At 42.6% G+C, this 25,319-nt stretch overlaps 1 protein-coding gene across 2 annotated transcripts in view; it reads left to right on the forward strand.

Moving 5' to 3' along the window:
* The first annotated feature begins 4,299 nt into the window (after window positions 1–4,299).
* The window catches only part of pdzrn3b (PDZ domain containing RING finger 3b), a 205,209-nt gene continuing 184,189 nt past the window's right edge, over window positions 4,300–25,319 (forward strand). The window contains exons 1-3 of one of the 2 annotated variants that reach the window (XM_078414491.1): window positions 4,300–5,385; window positions 8,521–8,601; window positions 10,335–10,442. In XM_078414491.1, the coding sequence (XP_078270617.1) occupies window positions 4,672–5,385; window positions 8,521–8,601; window positions 10,335–10,442 (903 nt within the window). In that variant the 5' untranslated portion in view covers window positions 4,300–4,671. Of the gene's footprint in view, window positions 5,386–8,265; window positions 8,350–8,520; window positions 8,602–10,334; window positions 10,443–25,319 lie in introns of those variants that run through there. The other variant, XM_078414492.1, reaches the window with a different exon arrangement.

A 25,319-nucleotide genomic window follows, 5' to 3' on the forward strand; every position in this document is an offset into this window, starting at 1 on the left:
GAGATCCTATGGATGTATACAAAATCATGAGAGGAGTAGATCGGGTAGATGCGCAGAGTCTTTTGCCCATAGTAGGGGAATCAAGGTGAAGCGGAAAAGATTTAATAGGAATCCGAGGGGTAACTTTTTCACACAAAGGGTGGTGGGTATATGGAACAAGCTGCCAGAGGAGGTAGTTGAGGCTGGGACTATCCCACCGTTTAAGAAACAGTTAGACAGGGACATGGATAGGACAGGTTTGGAGGGATATGGACCAAGCGCAGGCAAGTGGGACTAGTGTAGCTGGGACATTGTTGTCCGGTGTGGGCGAGTTGGGTCGAAGGGCCTGTTTCCACACTGTATCACTCCATGACTCTATCAATGGAAAAAGCAGTGTTCTATAAAGTGAACTGTCGACCAATGTATTTCCATGATTCAGTTAAATTACACTCTTTTCAGATCTGATTTTAATATTTATTGGCAATTGACAGGATGCAAGCTTTGAGATGAGTTCAAGCAACATTTGATTTTAATAACATGAAGACTGTGATTTTAACTTTTTTTTTGCATGTACCTGTCTAAATGTTTTATGAATGTTGCTTTAGTACCTGCCACAACTACTGTACCTCCTCTGCTAGGTAGTTCCATGTACCCGCCACACTCTGTGTGAAGTAAATCTTACTGAGAGCGTAAAAGTAGCAAAAGTCGCAGTAACTATTTTTGTGTGAAACTAATTGAGAGATAGATGTTGATTAGGACACCAGAAGTAATATCGCTAATTTTTTTCCAAAGGCTATTTGGTTTGCTCCAGAGAGAGAATACTTGATCTCTCACTCATACGATTGGCCCTTGAACAGTGCAACACTCCATTGGTATTGCAGAAAAGTATCAGCGTCGATACTTGTAACAAACATTAATTGTTTGAGACTTAATGCAATACAATGTCTGGGGAGTAGTATGTAAATCCAGCTAATACAAATTTATAACTGACTGCTTATCTTTCCAAATAGGTTTAGTCAGATCATGTTAAATAGGATTCTGACATAAATTGAATTTGCCTTCAAATAAGTCACATTTTGGAACTGGGAATAACAATGGAGTTCGATATTTTATTGGAAGATCATGTACAATGCTGTTATCAGTGTTCTATAAAGATAAGCATTCTCAGTGTTATTAAAATATTCATGTACATTATTTTTTTCAAAGCATAGAAACATAGAAAATAGGTGCAGGAATAGGCCATTCGGCCCTTCAAGCCAGCACCACCATTCAATATGATCATGGCTGATCATCCAAAATCAGTACGCCGTTCTGGCTTTTTCCCCTTATCCCTTGATTCCCTTAGCCCTAAGAGCTAAATCTAATTCTTCAAAACATCCAGTGAATTGGCCTACACAGCCTTCTGTGGCAGAGAATTCCACAGATTCTCAACTCTCTGGGTGAGCCAGGCATATTTTCCCATTGTTCCTAATGGAATATAAACACTGAAATCTTAATCTTGGAACACCCCTCTGGAATTCTGCAGGAAATGTGACCTTGGTTTCATACAAATAAACCTCTGCTACTTTTATCCCACTCTGTGTTTATAAGTTCATAAAATTGCAGATGTTTTATATGTGAACATCTAAAAAGCAGATGTTAGAAATCTAAAATCAAATCAAAAAGGTCTTTGATTGAGTTGGTTGCTTTCCTGAGGCAACGTGGAGTTGATGGAGGTAATGGTGGGGTGTTTGGTCCGTGTGGTGGTCTGGGCTACTTCCCCAGCTCTGCAATTTCTTGTGGCCTTGGGTCGAGCTGTTCCCAAACCAAGCTGTGATGAACTTGGCAGTATGCTTTCTATGGTGCAATTTGATTCATTTTGGTGATTTTTTCAAAGGTGTATGTTAGGTGGAGACCATTTGTTTTGTGAGAATACCTTCTAAATAGATAATGAGGCCCTCATCTTTTTAATTTAAATATTAGATATGGCTTTCAAGATAAGCCCCTGGGAATAATGGGACTTGGGTAGGCAAGGGTTGTCCTTGCTGAATTCAGAAAACAAGTGCAAAGATGATGACTATGTCCATAGCTAAATTACAATCTAGCTTAAACTGCAGATTCTGTGACACCAGACCTCTCATGCGATTTTCTGGCTGGGTCATTACGTATTTTCTATCTTTCTGTTTCTCTGGAGATGTTCCCTTTTTTTGTGAACCAGCATTTACATTACTGCAGTTTCAAACACTGCTTCACTCATTAGCTTGCACACCCACCTTCTCTCTCTCACTCGCTGACTCTCTCAATCCTGGAGGTATTTATTTCACAAAATGCTGGAGTAACTCAGCAGGAAGTAGCCCAGACCAGGCAACATCTCAGGAGAGAAGGAATGGGTGACGTTTCGGGTCGACACCCTTCTTCAGACTGACTCGACCCGACCGAAACGTCACCCATTCCTTCTCTCCTGAGATGCTGCCTGACTTGCTGAGTTACTCCAGCATTTTGTGAAATAAATACCTTCGATTTGTACCAGCATCTGCAGTTATTTTTCTTACACTCTCAATTCTGGATGTCAGTTCTAGAAAAGGAAAGAGGATGCCGGGTCATTTGTGGTGGTTTTGTCGGCTGATGAATGGGTCTTTTCCTAAAGCGCGAGGAAAAACTGGTGGAGTGTGCTGAAAGATTTCAGAGAAGAAGCCCGTGACTCTTGTGGTGGGCAGTCACAGTACTCGGGCAGGTGTGGCAGCCTGACTTTAATGGGGGAGTAAAGCAGTAGTCTTCCCCCTACCCCACCCCCCACCCTAAATTCCAGGGTATCAGTCAGTGCTCAGTGTCACTCTGTTCACTCCTTCTTCAAGGATTTTTTTAATCACACAAAATTAATTTTATCCAGTTATTTACAATAATATTTACACGTCAAACTATAACAAAACGCTCACCTCCATAATACAAAAAATGCCAAATATTCCTTACAACCAAGCATCGAATGACCATATTGCAATGGTGATCTTGGATACATTTGATATCCCCCCCTGCCCTCCACGGCGCCCAGTGGTCCCGGAACTCCTCCATGGTGCCCATGGGCAACGCATGTTCTTTTTTCAAGGGACGCCCAGGCGCGGACGTAACCCCAGAAGAGGGGCAGGCAGTCGGCTCGGGGAGAGCCCTCTTCTCCCTGACGTGGATGTGACTCGTGGATGGCTAGCTTGGCCAGGCCCAGGAGCAAATGATGGGGAATGAGTGAGGAAGGGCAGCAGAAATCAAAATACCACAGCATTATTAGCAGGTGTGAAATGTTGTCAAAATGCACAAGGTTTATGTAATTTAAGATGTCCCATCCAGAAATGAATGGGGCTGCTAGTGTTGCAAATCACTGTTCAGAAAAAAATATCTCTTATTTTCCATCTAATTGTGTCTCGGATGAAATTTGGATGAAATTTGTGATGTTTATTCCACACGTTAAGAGTATGTTATTGTCATATGTCCCAAAACGGAACAATAAAATTCTCACTTGCAGCAGCATAACAGATATGTTAATCTAGTGTAGGAAGGAACTGCAGATGCCGGTTTACACCGAAGGGAGACATAAAATGCTGGAGTAACTCGGCAGGTCAGGCAGCATTTGTGGAGAAAAGGAGTGAGTAGGTGACGTTTCACGTCGGTACATTTCTTCAGACTGAAAGTATAGGTGGTGGGGATAAACTGGAGCCGAGCACTCAGTTTACCGAGCTTTGCGATGTCTTGATTGGTGCAGAGTGAGACGTTGAGAGTGGTTATTCAATTGCAGAAACTCTGCACCATTCGATCTACTTCACACTTTGACGTTGGAGCTGACCACGGGTGTAATTATTGAATGCAATGTGACTTTACCAGGGGAACAGAACGTCGGCGGTTCCATTCCACCTAAAAAATAATATAAGAAGATAACTGCAGGCGCTGGTACAAATCGAAGGTTTTTATTCACAAAATGCTGGAGTAACTCAGCAGGTCAGGCAGCATCTCGGGAGAGAAGGAATGGGTGACGTTTCGGGTCGAGACCCTTCTTCAGACTGAAGAACCTAAAAAAATTCTTCACACCTAAAAAATAAACTGGACATTAAAAAAAAGTCTGAACTAATTTCCGTGACAAATATGCCCTCCCCTCTCCTCCCCTCCTCCCCGTGCATGCAACAGCGCCACATGACTGAAGGTTTGTTGATTGTTATTGATGGCAACACAAACCACAGCAAATGTCCAACTGATCGATTGCCCGAGGAGTGACCTGAACTGCTGATCCAAACTGCTCTGCAAATGCAAGGGGTGTTTTAAAAAAAAATAATAAACTGTTTTGATGGAAAGGAAGGGGAGCATTTGTTTTCAGTTTGGATAATGGGATACGGTAGGCGGTCCTTCGGCAGTCGGCACCCTTCCCTTGTCAGGGAAGTCTCAGACGAGCGGCTAAGTCCGTTTCCACCCAGCAGCCGGCTTTGTGGGGAACAAACTAGCGGCTGTGAAACTTTCTGTGAAACTTTCATCAGTCTGAGGAAGGGTCTCGACCCGAAACGTCACCCATTCCTTCTCTGCCGAGATGCTGCCTGACCTGCTGAGTTACTCCAGCATTGTGTGAAAGAAATCGAAACTTTCTAGTAACTAGCTGTGTAACCAGCTAGTTTCTGTGCAGCTAGCTAGTTAACGCTTATCGTTGGAGTGAGTGCAGGAGAGAGGGTCTTCCTGACAATGGGTTTCGACCTGGAGCGTTTCAGCGAGGAAGTGGACCCCGACTTTAAATGCAACTTGTGCAACAAAGTGCTGGAGGACCCGCTGACAACTCCTTGCGGGCACGTCTTCTGCGCCGGCTGCCTCTTGCCCTGGGTGGTGCAGCGAGGCAACTGCCCGGCCAGATGCCGACGGGTGGCCACCAAGGAGCTGAACCACGTCTTGCCCTTGAAAAACCTGATCCTGAAGCTGGAGATCCGCTGCGACAACCAGGGGCGAGGCTGCGACAGGGTGGTGCGGCTGCAGCACTTGGCTGAGCACACGGAGATGTGTGACTACTCCCCGGCCGTGTGCGGCCACAAGGGCTGCGGGGAGTCGCTCAACCTGAGGGACGTGGACTTGCACATGAGGCAGGGCTGCGAGCAGAGGCCGGTCGGCGTGTGCCGGAGGGGCTGCGGGCTGGCGCTGGTACACGGCGAGCAGCAGCGGGGCTCGCACTGCTGTGTGAGGGCGTTGAGGGCTCAGGGAGGAGCGATGCAGGGACGTCTGACCGGACTGGAGCGGGAGCTCAAACTACAGCGAGCCCGCTCCTGCAAGCGGCAGAAAGCACTGCACTCGCAGCTGTCCGCGCTGCAGAGCGAAGCCCAGGTGACAGCTCTCCGCTGCCAGAAGAAATTCACCGAGTACAGCGCCAGGATACGCTCGCTCACCAAAAACATCCCTGCTCAATGCAACGTGAGTTATGGAATGTGTGTGTGTGTATGTCTGTATATGTGTGTATGTATGTGTGTGTGTGCGTGTGTATGTCTATATGTGTGTATAAGTGTATGTGTGTGTGTATGTCTGTATATGTGTGTATGTCTGTGTGTGTGTGCGTCTGTGTGTATAAGTGTGTGCGTATATCTATATGTGTGTGTCTGTATATGTGTGTGTATGTCTGTGTGTGTATGTCTGTGTGTATATATGTCTGTGCGTGTATGTACATGTATGTGTGTATGTCTGTGTGTATGTATATGTGTGTATGTCTGTGTGTATGTATATGTGTGTATGTCTGTGTGTATAAGTGTGTGTGTGTGTGTCTATGTGTGTATGTCTGTATATGTGTGTATAAGCGTGTGTGTGTATGTATATGTGTGTGTAAGTGTGTGCGTATGTATATGTGTGTATGTCTGTGTGTAGGGATGGGGTGGTGGGGGTGGAGTGTGGGGATGGGGTGGGGGGGAGAGTGGGGATGGGGTGGTAGGGGTGGGGGGGGAGTGTGGGGATGGGGTGGTGGTGGGGGGGGAGTGTGGGGAGGGGGTGGTGGTGGGGGGGGGAGTGTGGGGAGGGGGTGGTGGTGGGGGGGGGGAGTGTGGGGATGGGGTGGTGGTGGGGGGGGGAGTGTGGGGAGGGGGTGGTGGTGGGGGGGGGAGTGTGGGGATGGGGTGGTGGTGGTGGGGGGGGTGCGAGCCTGACAGAATGGTGCGCGCGTCCTGGGCTCGTGTCCGTGGTGAAGGTGAACTTGGATGTGGAGGGTCGGGCACAGAGCGCGCACTCAAACACATACACACATCCATACGCACATAACATACAGGCATACACAACACACGCACATACACGACACACAGATGCACACATAACACACAGACATGTCAGTTATGTATATGTGTTGCGTGTCTGCTGTGTGTTGTGTATGCATGTCATGCACACACAACACAAACACACACAACATGCAGCCACATCCAACGCACATACACAGACTCTGCCTCTCACATGCACCGACATAAACTTTGATACGAAGTCAGAAACTTCACGAAGCAGGGAGATTGCTCGGGAGTCTGTCTCATGTACCAACACCGACTCCCTCATTCGGTTGCGAACCCCAGAAGGAGGGAACCTGTCTAATCAGACCCTTTGAGCACGGAGTGACAAACTTCATCGCGTCTCCCATATCTTGCAGATAACAAGACACGGGGAGACGGCAGATGCTGGAATCATGAACAAAACGCAAAGCGCTGGAGTAGCTCAGCGGGCCAGGCAGCATCTGAGGAGGAAATGGACAGATAACGTTTCGGGTGGAGACCGGACCCGAAGCGTCGCCTGTCCATTCCTCCCCCCGTAGCTGTCTGAGTTCCTCCAACACTTTGTGTTTTGCACACAAATAAAGACTTTCACACAGATCCGGATTCGAGGCTCTCTCTCGCCCCCTCTGTTTAACACACACGATAAAAATCCCCAGTCACAGTCTCAAGTTCTCATACAGAAATAGTCTCTCTCTCTGTCTCTGTCTCTCTGATACAAGGACACAGTTCTGGACAAACTAGACACATAGGCAGACACACGGGATAACAGGAGCCATTGGCCCTTCTTGCTCAGGCACAACACGCACACACGCTCTTTCTCTCACACAACACATACACACGCATTCTCTCAAACACACTTCCTTGCACAAACACACACACACTCACATTGACACACAATGTCACAGACTCTCATAAAAACGCTCACGCACAGTCCCTCAAACACACACAGAGACTCGCTCTCACACACAGATTCACACACTCTCTCACACCCACACACAGACTCTCACACTCATATACACACTCACGCCCATTCCTTCTCTCCTGAGATGCTGCCTGACCTGCTGAGTTACTCCAGCATTTTGTGAATAAATACCTTCGATTTGTTCCCGATGTTGGGGAAGTCCAGAACAAGGGGTCACAGTTTAAGGATAAGGGGGAAGTCTTTTAGGACCGAGATGAGAAAGATTTTTTTTCACACAGAGAGTGGTGAATCTGTGGAATTCTCTGCCACAGAAGGTAGTTAAGGCCAGTTCATTGGCTATATTTAAGAGGGAGTTAGATGTGGCCCTTGTGGCTAAAGGGATCAGGGGGTATGGAGAGAAGGCAGGTACGGGATACTGAGTTGGATGATCAGCCATGATCATATTGAATGGCGGTGCAGACTCGAAGGGCCGAATGGCCTACTCCTGCACCTATTTTCTATGTTTCTATGTACCAGCATCTGCAGTTATTTTCTTACACCTCTCTCTACAGACTCATGCTCACACACTCACTCATACTCTCTCTCTCTCTCTCTCTCTCTCTCTTTCACACTCCCAGAACGTTTCCATCACAACATAGACCCTCGTTGGTCTCTCGCGGTCAGTAGCTCAGACAGACACAAACGACCTCAAACATTTAACAAATAGAGAAGCCACACGCAGCGTGTCTCCAAGGGACACCTTGCGCATAAATACACGCTCACACACACACATTTCCTGAAAGACAACGAAGAGATTCGACGAAGGCATTGCCCACGGAGCCGCCCCAACGCAGTTCTACTTCAGGTTGGGCTACTGGGTTCGGAACTCGGAACCATCCGTCTGATTATGAAAGGATGGCCGCAATCCTCCAGTCCAATGTGAAGTGCTGAGCACCACGCATTCATTCACCTGCCCACGCCCGCGTTATGGTCGTGGTCCGGACAAATGAGTGAGAGCTTCTATTTTAAAGAGAGCAGTAATGGTCAACATACTGCCCATTTTAGGGGTCAGTTTACGAAACATCGCCCTGGAGTGAAAGGTTTGAACCGAAGTGTCCAAGGTGGGCATTTATGAGTTTAAAGGGGGGGGACAGTATATTGAAGCAGTGGTTGTTTTCTGCTGCAAGAGTAGACCGATTTCGCAGTCGCTGAATGCTCTCGATGCACAAGTTTGGTGTGAGTTCCCAGTGCTGTTTTTGCTACAATCGTTATTTTTGTGTACTGCAGTCGGCATGTCCCACTTTTGCCTGGTTGCGTGCTGGCAGTCAGTCGCCGCCAGCCGCTCACTGCCAGTTGTTTAGACCCAGCCACCCAACCAAACACCTGTCATTTGATCTTCCTTTTTAGGGCGGAGAGACACTGACCATCATTATGGAGAGGGACGCGGGTTCCCTGGGATTTAATATTATCGGCGGCAGACCTTGTTCGGTATGTTTACAGTTCGGTTATTATCAGTATGATTTGCGATCCTTTTACCACTGCAATAGTGTGCGCTGCTGCGTGTGCTGTCGTGAGTCAGATATCTTCAGTCAGAGATCTTCAGTCAGATTTGCACGGTCTGACCTCTCCATTGCCCCTTATGGAAGAACTGTGCACGGATTTTTAGTAGCGTCATCAAATATTTTCCATCAGCAAAGGAACTGCATGGAAATATCTCTGGCAGTCCCTGCTGGTTTGACATTGAGTCAAACGGTTACAATACAATAGACAATAGACAATAGGTGCAGGAGGAGGCCATTCGGCCCTTCGAGCCAGCACCGCCATTCACTGTGATCATGGCTGATCATTCTCAATCAGTACCCCGTCCCTGCCTTCTCCCCATACCCTCTGACTCCGCTATCCTTAAGAGCTCTATCCAGCTCTCTCTTGAATGCATTCAGAGAATTGGCCTCCACTGCCTTCTGAGGCAGAGAATTCCCCAGGTTCACAACTCTCTGACTGAAAAAGCTTTTCCTCATCTCCGTTCTAAATGGCCTATCCCTTATTCTTAAACTGTGGCCCCTTGTTCTGGACTTTGGATGGTACTCTCGTTCAGGTGCAAGGTGACTGTCAAGTACTTCCACCACCTCTTCAGCCGATCTATTCTCCTGCTGTCTTGAAAAGAATGTCCCATTAAACCAACCAGCAACTTCCCTTTATATTGTGCCTGGAACATAGCATGAAGGTCCAAAAGGGTTTCATGGGAGTGTTATCAAATAACAAATTAACTCTTCAGAGCAAGTGGGGAAAAGGCTTATCAGAAGGATGAGTTTTATGGAACATGTTCTTGGAGGGAAGGGAATGCCAGAATACCAGATGACCTGACTGAAGTCATGGTCACTAGGGTTGGTGTGATTAAATTCAGCGATATTAATTAACAGTGGAGACAGATATCTACAATGGTTAAAGGCTGGAGGAGATTTTAGAGATGGATATAATTGGTCTTAGCGATGCACAGATATGTGGAGTAAGAATTTCATTGCTTCATTTCGGTGCATACGACAATAAAATGACTCGACTCCAAATGCTGGAGTAACTCAGCCGAACAGGCAGCAGCTCTGGAGAGAAGGAATGGGTGACGTTTCGGGTCAGGAGACCCTTCTTCAGACCTGAAGAAGGAGCTTGGCCCGAAACATCACCCATTCCCCGTCTCCAGAGATGCTGCCTGTCCAGCTGAGTTACTAGAGCATTTTGTGTCTATCTTCGGTGTAAATCAGCATCTGCAGTTCCTACCCACATAGGCTCTCTTGACTCAGCCAAGATTTGGAGTTAACTCTGGTTCAGTTTCGGAGAGCTGCTTCAGATTGTGAGCAATATGTAGTTGTTGGTTTGGCTTGGGAACAGAGATTGTGATGGGGAGCCATGATGCAGATTTCAGTCCTAATATTCAGTCAAATGCAATGTTTGCTTTTCTCGAAACAGATAGTTTAGAGGCAGTGGAATATCAAGAAAAGTAGTTGTGATGTTAAATTGTGTCTTAACATGTCAAAGTGAAACATGATTCTGACCTTTTTGAATGTTGCTGAAATAGAGGAAGTATAAAAGAAAAGTAGATCACCTTGATCATTACAAGTAGATGCCACCTTATTAATCTCACCAGTTTTGTATGATGCTCTTTCGTGGTCTACAGCTGAGAAACTAAATTAACTTTTTTTTCTCTTGTGATGACATTTTGTCAAAAGGAAAATCAAGAAGGCACGGCGTGTGAGGGGATTTTTGTGTCAAAAATAGTGGATAATGGACCGGCAGACAAAGAAGATGGACTGCAAATCCACGACAGAATTCTAGAGGTAGGTGCAGCCCTTCATGTCTCAATCATTGAATAAGAAGTTGATTCACTTATAAGTCATGTGGGGGCGTGGATCAAAGTCAGCGTGATTTATCCCTCACACGATATACTGCAAATTGAGGTGTACAGTTCTGGCAATATTTATTTCATCTCTCTGATGGTTGTGTGGGAGGAAGCTGGATTGCAGTTTGTCTTTGTCCACCCTTAATTATATACTTCATGCCAAAACTCCCATGAATATCCTTTGCAATAGATGAATTTCCCAGGCTTGTAATTGTGGACTTCCTACATGGAAAGGTGTTACATTCTTCTGCTATTCGTATTGGTTTATTATTGGCACATATACTGAGATGAAGTAAAAAAAAAAAAAATCCGTGATGTACAGGCAAATCATACTGTACGCTAGTATATAATGTAAAAAATGAATTGCAGATGCTGGTTTATACCAAAGACGGGCACAAAATGCTGGAGTAACTCAGTGGGTCAGGCAGCATCTCTGGAGATGTTTTGGATTTGGTGGTACATGCTTTTAAGTTTCTTGGGAGTTCTTGGTGTACCCTTTTCCTCTTGAAGCTGAGGAAATTAATTTTATTTCACAGCCTTGCAGTAGGCAAAAAGAGGGAATCAGAAAACAAAACAGCATTTCATTGCAGATACAAACTATAAAACAAAACAGCTTAATGTCCTTGCAAAGGCCCTGTGACTGGACTCGGCATATTTGATTTAATGCTTTTGGAAGTTTGATCAATAATGTTTGCTGCCATGAATTACAGTTACAGAGCTGCTTTGTTTTACTGTGTTATCGTTCATGCAAGGCAACTTCATTTTATCTCAGTGGGAAATAACTAAATCCCTGAAGGCATTATAAATGGAACAAAGGAAGGAGAAAACTGGGTGAACAGGTGAATGTGTGTGGGAGGAGAGCACTAGGAGTGTGAGCGACCTGAAATTGGAAAATTCAGTGTGAAGAAGGGTCTCAACCTAAAGCGCCACCTATTCCTTTTCTCCAGAGATGCTGCCTGACTGGCTGAGTTATTCCAGCAGTTTGTGTCTACCTTCTTTGGAAAATTCAACATTCATATCATTGGGGTATAAGCTACTCAAGCAGAATATATGATTTGGTTCTTCCAATTTGCATTTGGTCTATGTAGCAATGGCGAAGGCCATTGGGAGTGGGAAGGAGGGTTAAAATGACATGTAACCAGAAGGTGGAGACGGCCATTACAGTCAGAGCACAGGTCCGCCACAAAACTTTCAAGTACGCTTTTGCCACTGTCGGAGGACACATCACTAGCACTGAATTCATGGACCAAGTAGAAAGAAGCGCAGAGAATGTCTGTTAAGGTTCCTTGGAAAGTAGTGAGGGGGGGAAGTGACAGGTGTGCAAACAATGTTTTATACCAACTGTGAACCATCTCACACAGCAATGGTCAAGTGACAGGTTAAAAGCGAGTGATCCCTGTGGAAATCAGAAAGGGGCCGGGAAAAGGGAAGATGGACTGATGGTGGGATCATGCTGGAGCTGACAAAATGGCTGATGATGGTGTGTTGGTTACAGAGGCTGGTGGGGTGAAAGTGAGGAATAAGAGAACTCTATCTCTTGTCTGGTGAGAGGTGGAATGCGACAGTGTGCACAAAATGGAGGAAATGCAAGTGAGAGCTCGATCAACAGTGGCAGAGGAAAATGATAACATTTTAGAAGCTCTGCAGCAGAGGCCTCATCTTGTGAAGAGATGTGGCAGAGATGAGAAATTGAGAAAAAGGGGTGGGAGACAGGGTGAGATGTAGAGTCAAGGTTTATAGATGTCAGTGTCAAATCTATGTTCTGAAGTGGAGATTGCAAAATGCAGAGAAGTGTAAGTAAATAACTATTGTGCAGTTTGGTTCACATCTCCTAATCCACTCATTTCTGGCTATGTTGTGATCAGATTTAAGTGTGACGTCATTTACGTCTGATTTGACATTGGCATAAAAGACAGTTTTCTCTTTTCTGTTGGGCCTTATCTGGTTCTGATCCAAGCATTCAGGTTCGGTTGTCAAACTTCAATATGATTTGGTTCTCTGTGCATGTGGAACTGAGCACAGACGTCTGACATTTGCTAAAGGACAGGCAGTGGTAGTGGAGTCTGACAACAGTGTTGAGTCTTGTTGGCACACGCCAGCATCGAGGGAATCCTCATTCAGATCCCTTGCCAGGGGAGATCTAGTGCAGCATTTGACATGCCATTTGTGTTTGGAGATTCCAGGCCAGTAAACAAGGAGGCAACATGGAAGTTGATTTTTCAATTATTTTGTAGTATTGTTTTTAGTTATTAGTTTGCATGTTCTTAATTTTTTATTTGCTATAGAAAGCTATTTTTAATCAATTATTTCAATTTCAATATTTTAAACGTTTCTGACTGTTGTAGATATGTAAACACTGTTTCATTTGCTTGGAAGATCAAAATTCTTAAGAGTGAAGCTATTCAGCAGATCAGGTGGTAGCAATGGAGAGAAACAGAGTTTAGAACAGAAAAACAATGTTTCAGGTTGATGAGTCTTCAGTTTTGACATAGGGCAAAGCTCTATCTCCAAATTTATTTTTCACTAGTGCTTGTTAGGGGTGTTTGGTCTGGACCATGTCAGGTCTCAACCCTGTGAAAATCTCACCATTCAATGCATATTTGGACTAGGTAAATGTGGCTTGAAGGGGATCATCATAGGCTGCAATTCTGAGTAGCAAAATAGCACTTGTAAATTCTGGCACTCTTTCAATGTCAACATCATTGCCATCTTGTTATCCATGTGACTTATTATGTTCCATGGCTGCTATTTCTCTGGTGAATAGTTTTACCACCAAGGACTGTCATTGGAGCAGGATTTTCTGACACTACACATTTTCCATTTGCCGGGCCTGCGAATCGATCAAGGGTCAAGTGTGTGTTTATTGTCATATGTCCCGAAACGGAACAATCAAATTCTCGCACCAGCACAACAGATATGTAAACTTAGTACTCTGTAAAACCCATAATAAACAAAAGAAAGTTCAGTATATATACAACAGATAATAAATAAACAATAATAGTGGGACCCTACCTCTATTTCCCTCTTCTATTTCAGAGGACAGTTATAACAGCGTATTGCTTTGACCATTGCTGTGTGAGATTCGGAGTTGGTATAAAACATTGATTGCAATCTGTGCTGAGTTGCAAGGAACATGTAAAGCAGATTTTTTCACAGGATTTGTTTGTGCAATAATGACAATAATACATCATGTATGTTTGGCTTTAGCAATCTGAAGAGGAAATGGCTAAATAATTGTGTGCCTATTTGCAGAGACCATAAGGTTTAGTTTTTAATATTGCAGTTACCTATTCTAAAAATAATTGGGAACATTTGCGGTTGATGCAGAGGAGGGAAAAGACAAAGAAAAACAAAATTAGCAGGCTTTTTATTTGAGCACTACCCAGATGGCATAATGATATTGCAAATGTGGATTTTGAAGTGAAATTTAAGGCTAGTCAAAAATAAATGTATTGTCCTGACCACACTCTCCTTATACAATCACATCAGGTTTCCAGTTGTTTTAGGAATAGTAAATTGATGAACTGAACATAAATGTGTTTTCTTGGTTTAAAAAAACCCCATATTTCATACCTGATCTATCATAGCCAGATTTTCAGATAAGTTGAAAAGGGACTGTGTTTGTCTCCAATGCAAAAAAATCCACCCACAAAAGTTTATCATTTTCTAATGTGATTTGCAATCAATCCCAGCCGACAGAAATGAAGGGGAACTTTGATGTGCTGTGTCAGTGATAGCATCAAGCTGGTTTGATGGACAATAAGATTGAAGGATTTTTACAAGCAGCAAACCAAGAAATAAAGTAGAATAATTTTATTTAACCTGTTGTGGAAAGTGAACAAAATAACGTGGCACATGAAATAAAAATATATTTAATAGAAACCATTTTAAGAATAACTTATCACTTTTAAACCAGACTTTTTAAATGTTATTCTGACATTGACAAACTAAAAACACAAAGTTGTTTTCCAGTGCCAGCTAGTTTATTTTGTAATAATTATATCTTCATATACCATAAAGAACTCAATTACATTTTTTTAAACTTTTGAAAAGATGTAGTTCACATCACATCATTGTTTTCATGTTGATTCATTCTGAAAAGACTGCAATACTTCCTGTGAAGCAAAGTATCTCTGACTGATGTATTGGATTACCACTTTTAACTTTTTCAAATGTTAATGTTCAAATGAAACCAATAGTTTCACAAACTAGTGAAAGTGAATACTGACCGTTTTGCTGTCATTACATGTACATGTTCTGTGCCATTGATTTGTGAATCAGGAACAGCTGTACAGAACAAAACCAAAGACAATCAATATTTTTTCAACAAAAGCTCAACATTTTAACTCCTGACTCCGTCCCTTGATACTTTGATAGATCGTTGGTGGAATCTAACCTTGGTGCTCTGCTTGATTCTAAGCTTCAAATCGCACTTCTATCCTGCCACTCAAACTATGTATTTCATTATCGTTTCCATTGCATGTTAACCTTAATTTATATCTTTGCTACCTAGTTTCTGTTGTACTTTCCTCACCATTTCCATGTAATGACCTTAAACATTGTAGTTTATTCAATGGACTGACTTCCTAGTTGGAATCTGTGTTATCTAACAGTTTCTTGATTCTGGAGTCGTCTCGATAAAAGGATTCATGTAGCACCTACAGCTTTTTTTGGAATAATTTTCCTTTCTGTGATCTAAGAATCACGACACCTGTTTTTTTAGAGTTCCAAATAGTCCTATAAACAATCCTATAAATAGTCCATGCGCCCATTTTTGGTAGGCTAAATGGATACCACACATGTCCCTAACACTAAATTAGGGTCATTATGTTGGGACATTTGAGAAATCTGTCACGTGGCTTTGTCACGTTTGAAAAGGTTTGAAGCTGTCTAGTGAATTCGCAGATAGAAGTTGTTTGCAGATCTGACAGATGCTTTCAAATTGATGCAATGCCTGCTAGGAAGCAGTAGCACTGTTAAAGATCTCTCTTAGTGGCTATTAGACGAGTAAAAAAGGGGGAAGTGGGGAGGGGATTAATCAGGAAGGGGAGATTAGAGTGGGGTTAGGGTTAAACAACTCGGTAGCAGGTAACAGAGTCCCCCATATTATGCACTATCCTGATTGGGTTCCTTTGCCATGACTTGACTGCATCATAGCAATGGAACCAGAGATCTTGGCACTGAATGCGATCTCTGCCCGTGCTGCCTATGTACAAAAGAGTAGTGCTTGGAAATCATTATGGGGGAGTCAGTCAAGCTGAAAAGTGGGAACGGTTTCATTGCGGTATTATTCTTGATTTTCTGTGTGGGGCTCTCTTGTTTTACTATGAGTCAGCCACAAAGATCGTGATCCTTTGTTACAATTTCTGCCTGTTAGTTAGAAAGGCACGTTGGTATCAATATCATATATGCAAAAGACAATGAGCACAACATCCCCTTCAGTATGAATAAGTCTTTGGTCTACATTCTCACCATCAGAAGTGGGTGCAAATATTACAAAAGATGTGCAAAATATACTTTGTGCAAGATTGATGCATAAAAATGACGCATCATTTATATTCTCAAATCCAATTTCTAATGTTTATATGGGCGTGAGGCAGTGGTGTGGGATTGCGTGGTTGACAGGTGGTGGATGGTAAATAGTTCCTAAGAATCGAGTAACCATTCTGAATCGTTATCGATCGATTTTAAATCAATCAGACAGGGGTGGGAATGATTCCTTTAGCTCCTTGAATCTGCTTTCCAATTCAGTCAGATCACATCTGAACTGTGAATGCACTGTTGCTTTTACCTCTGACCTTTCTGGGTTAATCTTTGGTTAACACAAATCTCTAAATCTCACATTTAAAATTAATAATTGACTTAGCATGTACAGAAAAGAGTTCCAAATATCTACCGCCCTTCATTTGTCCTCCGGTTTCCAAAGATCACAACCTGAAGGAGTTGGCTTTGAGCGTGTTCCCTGATCTAAGATTCCCCAGTTCATGGAAAAATATTATCATGTCTGATATTATTTCTGCCCAATCGGTTGAAGATGATTAATTATCCTCAGCACCATCTCGATTGTAGTTTGTGTAATCTCTCCTCACAATTTACCTTTGGTAGTCCAGGGATATTCTCCAAGTATATCTGTGTCACCTGTCCTCCAAGGTCAATTAAAAGGTGGTGCCTATAATTCTTATGTGCATATGTTTATCTGGAACATGCTTTACTAACACTTTGAATTCCAGCCTTATAAATATCAAGACCAGTTTTCCATGTTCCTCTGATTTGCCCATACGATGTTAATGATATTTGTACAGGGGTTCTTTGCCATTTTTAAGCTACACTGGTTTTGCAGATGCTCCGCATTGCTCACTATTTTGCTCATTTTTAATGGCGCTGGACAATTTATCTCTCCATCTCATTAAATTAAATAGAACCGTACAGCACTGGGACAGGTCTTTTGGCTGTGTCTAAGATAAACTAGTCTTGCACATAATCCCTATCCATTCTCTGTATATCCATGTGCCTATGTAAAAGACACTTAAATACCACTATCATATCTGCTTCCATCCTCACTCCCAGTCTTTCTTTCCAAGAACTCGCCTTTCTCATTGTAAAAAAAAAAACTTGCCCCACAAATCTCTTTTAACCTCTGCCCCTTTCGCCTGAAAACTATACCCTCCAGTCTTTGACATTTCCACCCTGGGAATAAAGTTCAGACTGTCTACCCTATCTGAGCCACTCATAAATTGATATACTTCTATCAGGACTCCCCTCAACCTCCGGTGCATGAAAGGAAACAATCCAAGTCTGTCCAACCACTCCTTGCTGTTTATATCCCCTAATCAGGGTACAATTCTAGTACAACTCTTTGCACCATCTCCAAAGCCTCAATATCTTTCCTGTAATGGAGCAATCAGAATTGCAGCAGTTCTCCAAATATAGCCTAGCAAAGTCTTCGAAAAGAGTTGCATCGTGACTTCCTGACTCTTATACTCAGTGCTCCAACCAATGAAGGCAAGGATACCACAATATACCTTTACCACACTATCTACTTGTGTTGCCACTTTCAGTGAACCATGGACCCCAAGAACCCACTGTACATCAATGCTGTTTAGGGTCCTGCCATTAACTGTATTAAATAGTAAACTGTATTCTTTTGCTTTTTGGGTTAATAATGAACAACCCTTATCTGGGTTTAATTTAGAGATACAGCGCGGAAATAGGCCCTTCAGCCCACCGAGTCTGCGCTGACCAGTGATCCCCGTGCACTAACACTCTCCTAAACACACTAGGGGCAATTTACAATTATAGCCAACCAATTAACCTACAAGCTCATACGTCTTTGGAGCTTCCCAGAGAAAACCCACGCAAGTCACGGGGAGAACGTACAGAAAAGCACCCGTAGTCAGGAACGAACCTGGGTCACTGGCGCTGCAAGGCAGCAACTCTAATGCTGCGCCGCTGTGCTGAGTTAATTAATGCAATGAATAGTTGAGACCCCAGCATATATCCCTGTTGGACATCGCTCAACAAATATTCAAGTTAGTGCCCAAATATTATATTAAACCCACTTACTTTCACATTTTATGAGGATGTTATGAAATCTTGTCTGAAGGTCCTTACAAATAATGACAGTAGACATTTTCCTGGCCTTCGATCATTGATCACCAGGACATATATTTGGTACCAAAATAGTATGATGACAAATAGTACTGGCAAGAGACATGTTTTGTGCGGTAGCAGAGAGAACCTCCAGGATTATAGACAGACCCTCCTGGTAGGAGACTGCCAGGGAGGTTATTGTTAGAACACCAATGTGGCCTATAAATGCATGAATTGTGGGGGAGTTGGCATTGCAAGCCATTCCCGGCGCTTGCTCTACACTGTTTTATGGGTTGTGGAAATAGTAGATCAGATCTTCTCTCCTTCAGGTCCAAGTCTATTATCACACGCAAGGCACTGTAAGGTTCGGATACAATGAAATATTGTGCTTGCAGCAGCATCACCAATACCATTGACAATACGCCAAAGCAGTTATACATAACTTACACATAAATTACACAAATATGTCCTCAAAGAGACGGTGCAAAAAACAAAGCATTAATACAAAAAACATAATTGAAAAAGAAACTAGTCCCTATTAGTGCAGGAGGTTTTGTCTTAGAGCACCTTGATCATACAGTTTGGCTGACTTTTAATGTAACAGTAAGCCAGCAGTAACCTGGAATTACCCAGAGTGGAAAATTGAGAGTGCCCTTGACCCTGATCTCCGTGCGCAAAGCAGTCAAGCCACATGCGGGACTGTATGCGAGGTCTAGGTGTGGACAGAGAAGGTAACCTGACCTGTCATTTAAACAGCGTGATTTCAGAGATAACGGCAGAGTAAAACCTTAAGACGAATGTTGTGTGCTTGATGATTCATATTGTCTGGGGGAGCTCTGTGCTTGAAAGGTGGGGTAAAGACACAAAAACTTCAATTTTCCTGACAGATACTAACTCACTCACAAATGTGCATGAAATTGTGGGGCTCCCTAATAAGCCAATTGCTTTATTGTATAGATTGTCTCCTTTAAGAATTGGGTGAACATATTTCTAAACATGAGTCCTCCAAAATGCTGGTTAATAATCCAGTATTCCATGTTGTACAATCATAATTTTAGATTAACCAATATAATGCTGATAATCTACAAAAAACAAATCGCCGTATAAGTTCTGTACTGATTTTTTTGCGTTTGTCTCTTCCTTTTCAGGGTTCAATGGTATTACTAGTTGAGATAATTGATGGTTGTTTAACCTAATTAACCTTCTTAACGAGATAATGGTCTTTCAATCAGCCCCAGGTGACTGTTTAAATCCTTCCACTTTAAACATGAGCAATTAAAGAAATTCTTTGCTTTTTTAATTTTCTTAAAGAAGTCACTGCATTTCTGGCAGAAATATATATGTGGAAGTACCCTTTTAAATCTGAAGTTAATCAAGAAAGCTGAGGGGAAAGATTTAAAAGGGAAACGAGGAGCAATTGTTTTACACAGGATATATGGAACAAGCTGCCAGAGGAAGGTGCAATAACACTATTTAAAAGACATTTGGACAGGCACGCGGATAGGAAAGGTTTAGAGGGATATGGGCCACATGTGGGAAATGGAATTGGAATTGTAATCCAAATTGTTAATATAGATGACAAGCAACAGTGAACCCAATACCAATCCCTGCAGCAGACCACTGGTCATTACCTCCAATTTGAATAACAATCCTCCACTTCCACTTTGTGACTCCTTGACTCCTTCTACTAAGCCAATTTGGTATCCATTTGGCTAGCTCTCCCTGGGTCCCATGTGATCTCATATTCCAGTCTCTTAAGCATTGCCATTGTATCTTCTACCAGCACTTCAGGAGTGGACACATGAATAAAAAAGAAAAAAATATGGGGTATTCTTTATTGAATAAGCAAATATTTATAGTGCCATAAAAGTTTGCCAATTTGTTCTTGTGATGTGGCATAACTAAGAAAGTGATGTATTTGAAGTGTGAGAATATTGATGTATGTGAAGAAAGGACATGAGGAGGAATTTATTTAGTCGGAGGGTGGTGAATCTGTAGAATTCATTGGCTGTGTAGGCCAAGTCAATGGATATTTTTGAGGCAGAGATAGATTCTGGATTAGTGCAGGTGTCGTGGGTTATGGGAAGAAGACAGGAGAATGAGGTTGAGAGGTAGAGGTAGATTAGCCGTAATTGAATGGCGGAGTAGACTTGATGGGACAAACGGCCTAATTCTGCTCCTATCACTTATGAACTTATTCAAAGGTGTTAAAAGGAATCTTATAAAATCTTACAAATTCCAACAGCGGCTTCATTCCCTGAAGCTTCTAAGTAAGGATACACATAAAGCACTTTTCTTCTCTTTCAATTCTCTTTGTCAAAGAAGGAGTGGTGTGCTTTATAACATGGTTAACATAGAAACATAGAAACATAGAAAATAGGTGCAGAAGGAGGCCATTCGAACCAGCACCGCCATTCATTGTGATCATGGCTGATCATCTACTATTACTAACCCATGCCTGCCTTCTCCCCATATCCCGTGATTCCACCAGCCCCCAGAGCTCTATCTAACTCTCTTTTAAATTTATCCAGTGAATTGGCTTCCACTGCCTTATGTGGCAGAGAATTCCACAAATTCACAACTCTCCGAGTGAAAAAGTTTCTTCTCACCTCAGTTTTAAATGGCCTCCCCTTTATTCTTAGACTGTGTCCCCTGGTTCTGGACTCCCCCAACATTGGGAATATTGTACTGAGAACTCCTAAGCATGAAACTAGAATGCTGTTATTGCAAATTTGCTTGGACTTTGAGTAGAAATCAACAGTTCAATTCAAATTCATTCAGTTTACTTGGCAGTCGAGAGACTGAGAAATATCTCATTTATCCTCTGCTTCAGTTAAGTCGTTGCTCATGGTTTGGAGATAAAACCTTGAACAGAAGAAAGCTTGCATTGTTTTTCTATGATGGAGCTGCGAAGTGCATCTTATCTGCAAAGCTCAGTTAATTTAACTCCCATTCTACGTTTGATGCTTGTCGTGTCGATGATACAGGGTGTAAAAATAATACAGACTATAAAATAAATAAGACACAAGAGACTGTAGATGCTGGAAATTTGAACAAAAAACAAACTGCTGGTGGAACCTGATTAGTAACCTGATTAAAGATGGGCACAAAGTGCTGGAGTAACTCAGCGTGTCAGGCAGCATCTCTGGAGAAAATGGATGGGTGATGTTTCGGGTCGGGACCCTTCTTCAAACTGCCTAAAGAAGGGTACCGACACATCATCACGTATTTTTTTCCTCCAAAGATGCTGCCCGACCCGCTGAGTTACTCCAGCACTTTGTGTCTATCTTTGGTATAAACCAGCATCTGCAGTTCCTTGTTTCAAGGAACTTGACTAGGTCGGGCAGCATCTGTAGAGAGAAATGATTCGAGGGACATGACTTTTCATGAACAAAGCCATTTCTAATCAATCCCTGCCTGTGCAAATGCTGGTAGATACTGTTGATCATAATCTCCACCGACAGCTTTCCCAGGCTCACCAGCCTGTCCTTGTCAAGAATCGAGTGTTACATTGGTCAGATATACTGATAATGGAACAATGAATTTCTGACATTATAAGCGTACAACCCCATTAATGGTAAGTGGGGAAAGAGGTACAGAAGTTTGAAAATGTTTCCCACCAAATTCAGGGATAGTTCCTTCCCAGCTGCTATCAGGCAACTGAACTGGCCTCTCACCACCAAGAGTGCTGTTCTGACCTCCCATCTACTTAATTGGAAACCTTTCAACTATCTTTAATCGGACTTTATCTTGCATTAAATAATGAAACCTTTAACCTGGATCTGTACACTGTGGATGGCTTGCTTACAATCATGTTAAGTCTTTTCATTGACTGGAAAGTACACAAAAAAAAGCTTTTCACTGTACCTCTGTACACGTGGCAATAATAAACTAAACTGATGACCTTTTAACATAAACTCTGTGGGCGGAGACCTATTGTGGAAGGTCCCCTCAAGTTGTGCCAACGAAGGTCTTGCATGTGATGGCCTTTACCCGTGTGAGAGGCATGCACCAACTGCGAGCCACATATACATGTCTGGAAATAGCGGAGGTGAATGAATGAATGAATAAGTTTATTGGCCAAGTATGTGCATATACAAGGAATTTGCCTTGGTGCTCCGCTCACAAATCACAACACAAACACACAGTTAACAATTAAGAATAAAGCATAAACACATCAAAACAATAAGGATACAACATTAAGGTCTAAACATGTGGGTGAAAATAAACCAGAGCAAAAAAGAGACTACAGACTTTGGTTATTGAGTAGAACTACTACTCGTGGAAAAAGACTGTTTTTATGTTTGGCTGTGGCTGTCTAGCTTTGCATTAGCAATCGCTGGCCACCCCTTCATGCTTATTGGTGGCCTCCTGTATTCTGTGGTCAAAAATCCAAATAACCTGGAAGAGAAACTGCAGGCACTGCAATCCGGACAGATGGTCCTAATTTTTCTTTAGTTTAGTTTAGAGATACAGCGCGGAAACAGGCCATTCGGCCCACCGACTCAAATCATCACCTATCCTCCGCACCGACAAGGGATACAGAATACAGAGCTTTATTTGACAAATGGATCCCCGCACATCGACACTATCATACACTCGCCTGGGACAATTTACATTTATACCAAGTCAATTAACCTATAAACCTGTAAGCTTTTGGAGTGTGGGAGGGAACCGAAGATCTCGGAGAAAACCCATGAGATCACAGGGAGAACATACAAACTCTGTACAGACAGCACCTCTAGTTGGGATCGAACCTGGGTCTCTGGCGCTGCAAGCACTGTAAGGCAGCAACTCTACTGCTGCGCCACCATGCCTTTACCAAACATCTTTTTTTTAAATAATAATTGGTTGTCATTGTTTTAAAATCTTCATGAGACAGTCACAACCCTGTTCTTATTCATTCTTGTCAACAGATCAGCTTCCAGTCATTGTCTAATTGGCATCCAGAGATCGGGCAGTCTCTTTAGTCCAGTCATTTATATTAACTAAACTAATAGACAATAGACAATAGGTGCAGGAGTAGGCCATTCAGCCCTTCGAGCCAGCACCGCCATTCAATGCGATCATGGCTGATCACTCTCAATCAGTACCCCGTTCCTGCCTTCTCCCCATACCCCCTCACTCCGCTATCCTTAAGAGCTCTATCCAGCTCTCTCTTGAAATGGACTCAAACTCTCAGTTGTGAACAGGAACTGCCATCAAAAGTGTTTCTATTGATTTTGATGCTCAAAAATTGTGTTTGCAGCTTTGCTAAAGGTTTCGCCTGGTTTTGACATTGCCAGAGACCAAGTGTCATTCTCCTTATCCCCTAAAGGACTCGCCAAATTGTAAAAGTAAGGAAAATACCGAGAAAAGTTTATTCTTGCCATTTAACCACTTACTCAAGCAAATGCCATGAAGCCACAGCATTCCTTTGCTGTTAACTCAGCACATATACTTTTCTGATGAATACAATGCTTTAAATGATTCCTAGTTGAAAGTGGATTGCTCTTCCAGTGAGAACCTTTTTATCGATCCAATGGATGTGTCTGCAGGCAAGTTCTTGTGGGTTTCAATTATCTCCATCAAAGCTGACTGTCAGAAAAATCATTCCCTTTAAGGTGAAGGGGAAGAGATTTAATAGGAATCTGAGCGATTCAGATTTTCACACAAAGGGCGGTGGATGTATGGAACAAGCTGCCAGAGAAGGTAGTTGAGGCAGGGACTATCCCAACATTTAAGAAGCAGTTAGACAGGTACATGGATAGGACAGGTTTGGAAGGATATGGACCAAATGCTGGCAGGTGGGACTAGTATACCTGGGATATGTTGGCTGGTGTGGGCAAGTTGGGGCCAAAGGGCCTGTTTCCACACTATCATTCTATGACTCTATTCAGTAGAATCTCTATCATCAGGGATTATTTTTAATTGTATGTGGTTTGGCTCTCTGAGGTGGAATAATATTGACACTCACTTTATACAATTGTAAATTAATATCACAGCAGCAATATCTGTGCTTATACCATCCCAGTATATAGGAGACCTCCGTTAACTAGCTGAACACTTCTTGACTTGAGTTTCAAGAACAAATAACTTCAAGGAATTTCCCCCACTTAGGATCAGGCTTCTGTTCCGCCACAAAAGAAATGAAAGCAGCTGATGGAATTACACATTTGGTGATTGTAGTTACTATTCTGAAGAGCACCATTTGGAATTTAGATTCAGCCCCTGCTTGACCTCTAAGAATGTAAATGACAGGTGTGATGCCAGAAGCTTCCAGAACAAAATTTTAAGGAGCATTTCAAAAGCAGCTGCATGTGTTTAAGTCAATGCTGATTGTGCACATGCAGTTAATTTCAAAGCCTACGTTTTTCAGGCCATAGATGGTACAAAATCCACGTTTTGTATTGCTTGCCGTTTAATCATCTCTCTTCCTCTTTTTTAAATTATAATCTGAAACAGTGTGCAGTTAGTCCATGGAGACTCATAAAAACAATATGAAATAATATTACGCCTTCAGCATAAAATGTTCTTTCCAAATAACAACCACAACAAATAACCTATGAAACAGATTGAAAACACAATGCACTGAGGTACTGATTTTAGATGATCAGCCATGATCATATTGAATGGCAGTACTGGCTCGAAGGACTGAATGGCCTACTCCTGCACCTATTTTTCTATGTTTCTATGGTTCTATTTAGTTTATTACATAATCTCATAGTACATGAATAATATATGAAAAGGTATCCTTTGTTCTCTTTAACTTGGTCTTTGCCATTGTTATCATAATTCAAGTTGAAGGTTACCTTCCATCTGGCTGTACTGAAGTAGCATAAAAATGGAGCAGAGGTACAGCCATCCCAGAGAATGAGACTTAGTGCTGCAGAAAGCCCTTCGAAAGGGTAAACTGAAATACAATCCCACACTTTAAACTGAAATGCGCATTTCACAATTTGTGAATGCCCACGTTCAAACTTGAGCTAAGGTATCAGTGGCTCAGCAGCATCTTGCAGAACAAAGATCTGATTAAAAAAATTACAAGTTAATTAAGAAATCATTCCGACAACACATTAGATTACAAACCACTTCATCAGAGTTCTTATTGGAGCAGTGGGATTCAAATATCAGTCGTTGCGCAATTTTAAGACTTGTTTGTAGGAGGACAACTCTTTAGAAGCGTTGAGTATTAAACTTTATGTTGTGTTGTCTATAATGTCTGAGACTATCAGCACCTCAAATG

The sequence above is a fragment of the Rhinoraja longicauda genome, chromosome 17 (genome assembly GCF_053455715.1).
Source record: "Rhinoraja longicauda isolate Sanriku21f chromosome 17, sRhiLon1.1, whole genome shotgun sequence".
Taxonomy (NCBI): Eukaryota; Metazoa; Chordata; class Chondrichthyes; order Rajiformes; family Arhynchobatidae; genus Rhinoraja; species Rhinoraja longicauda.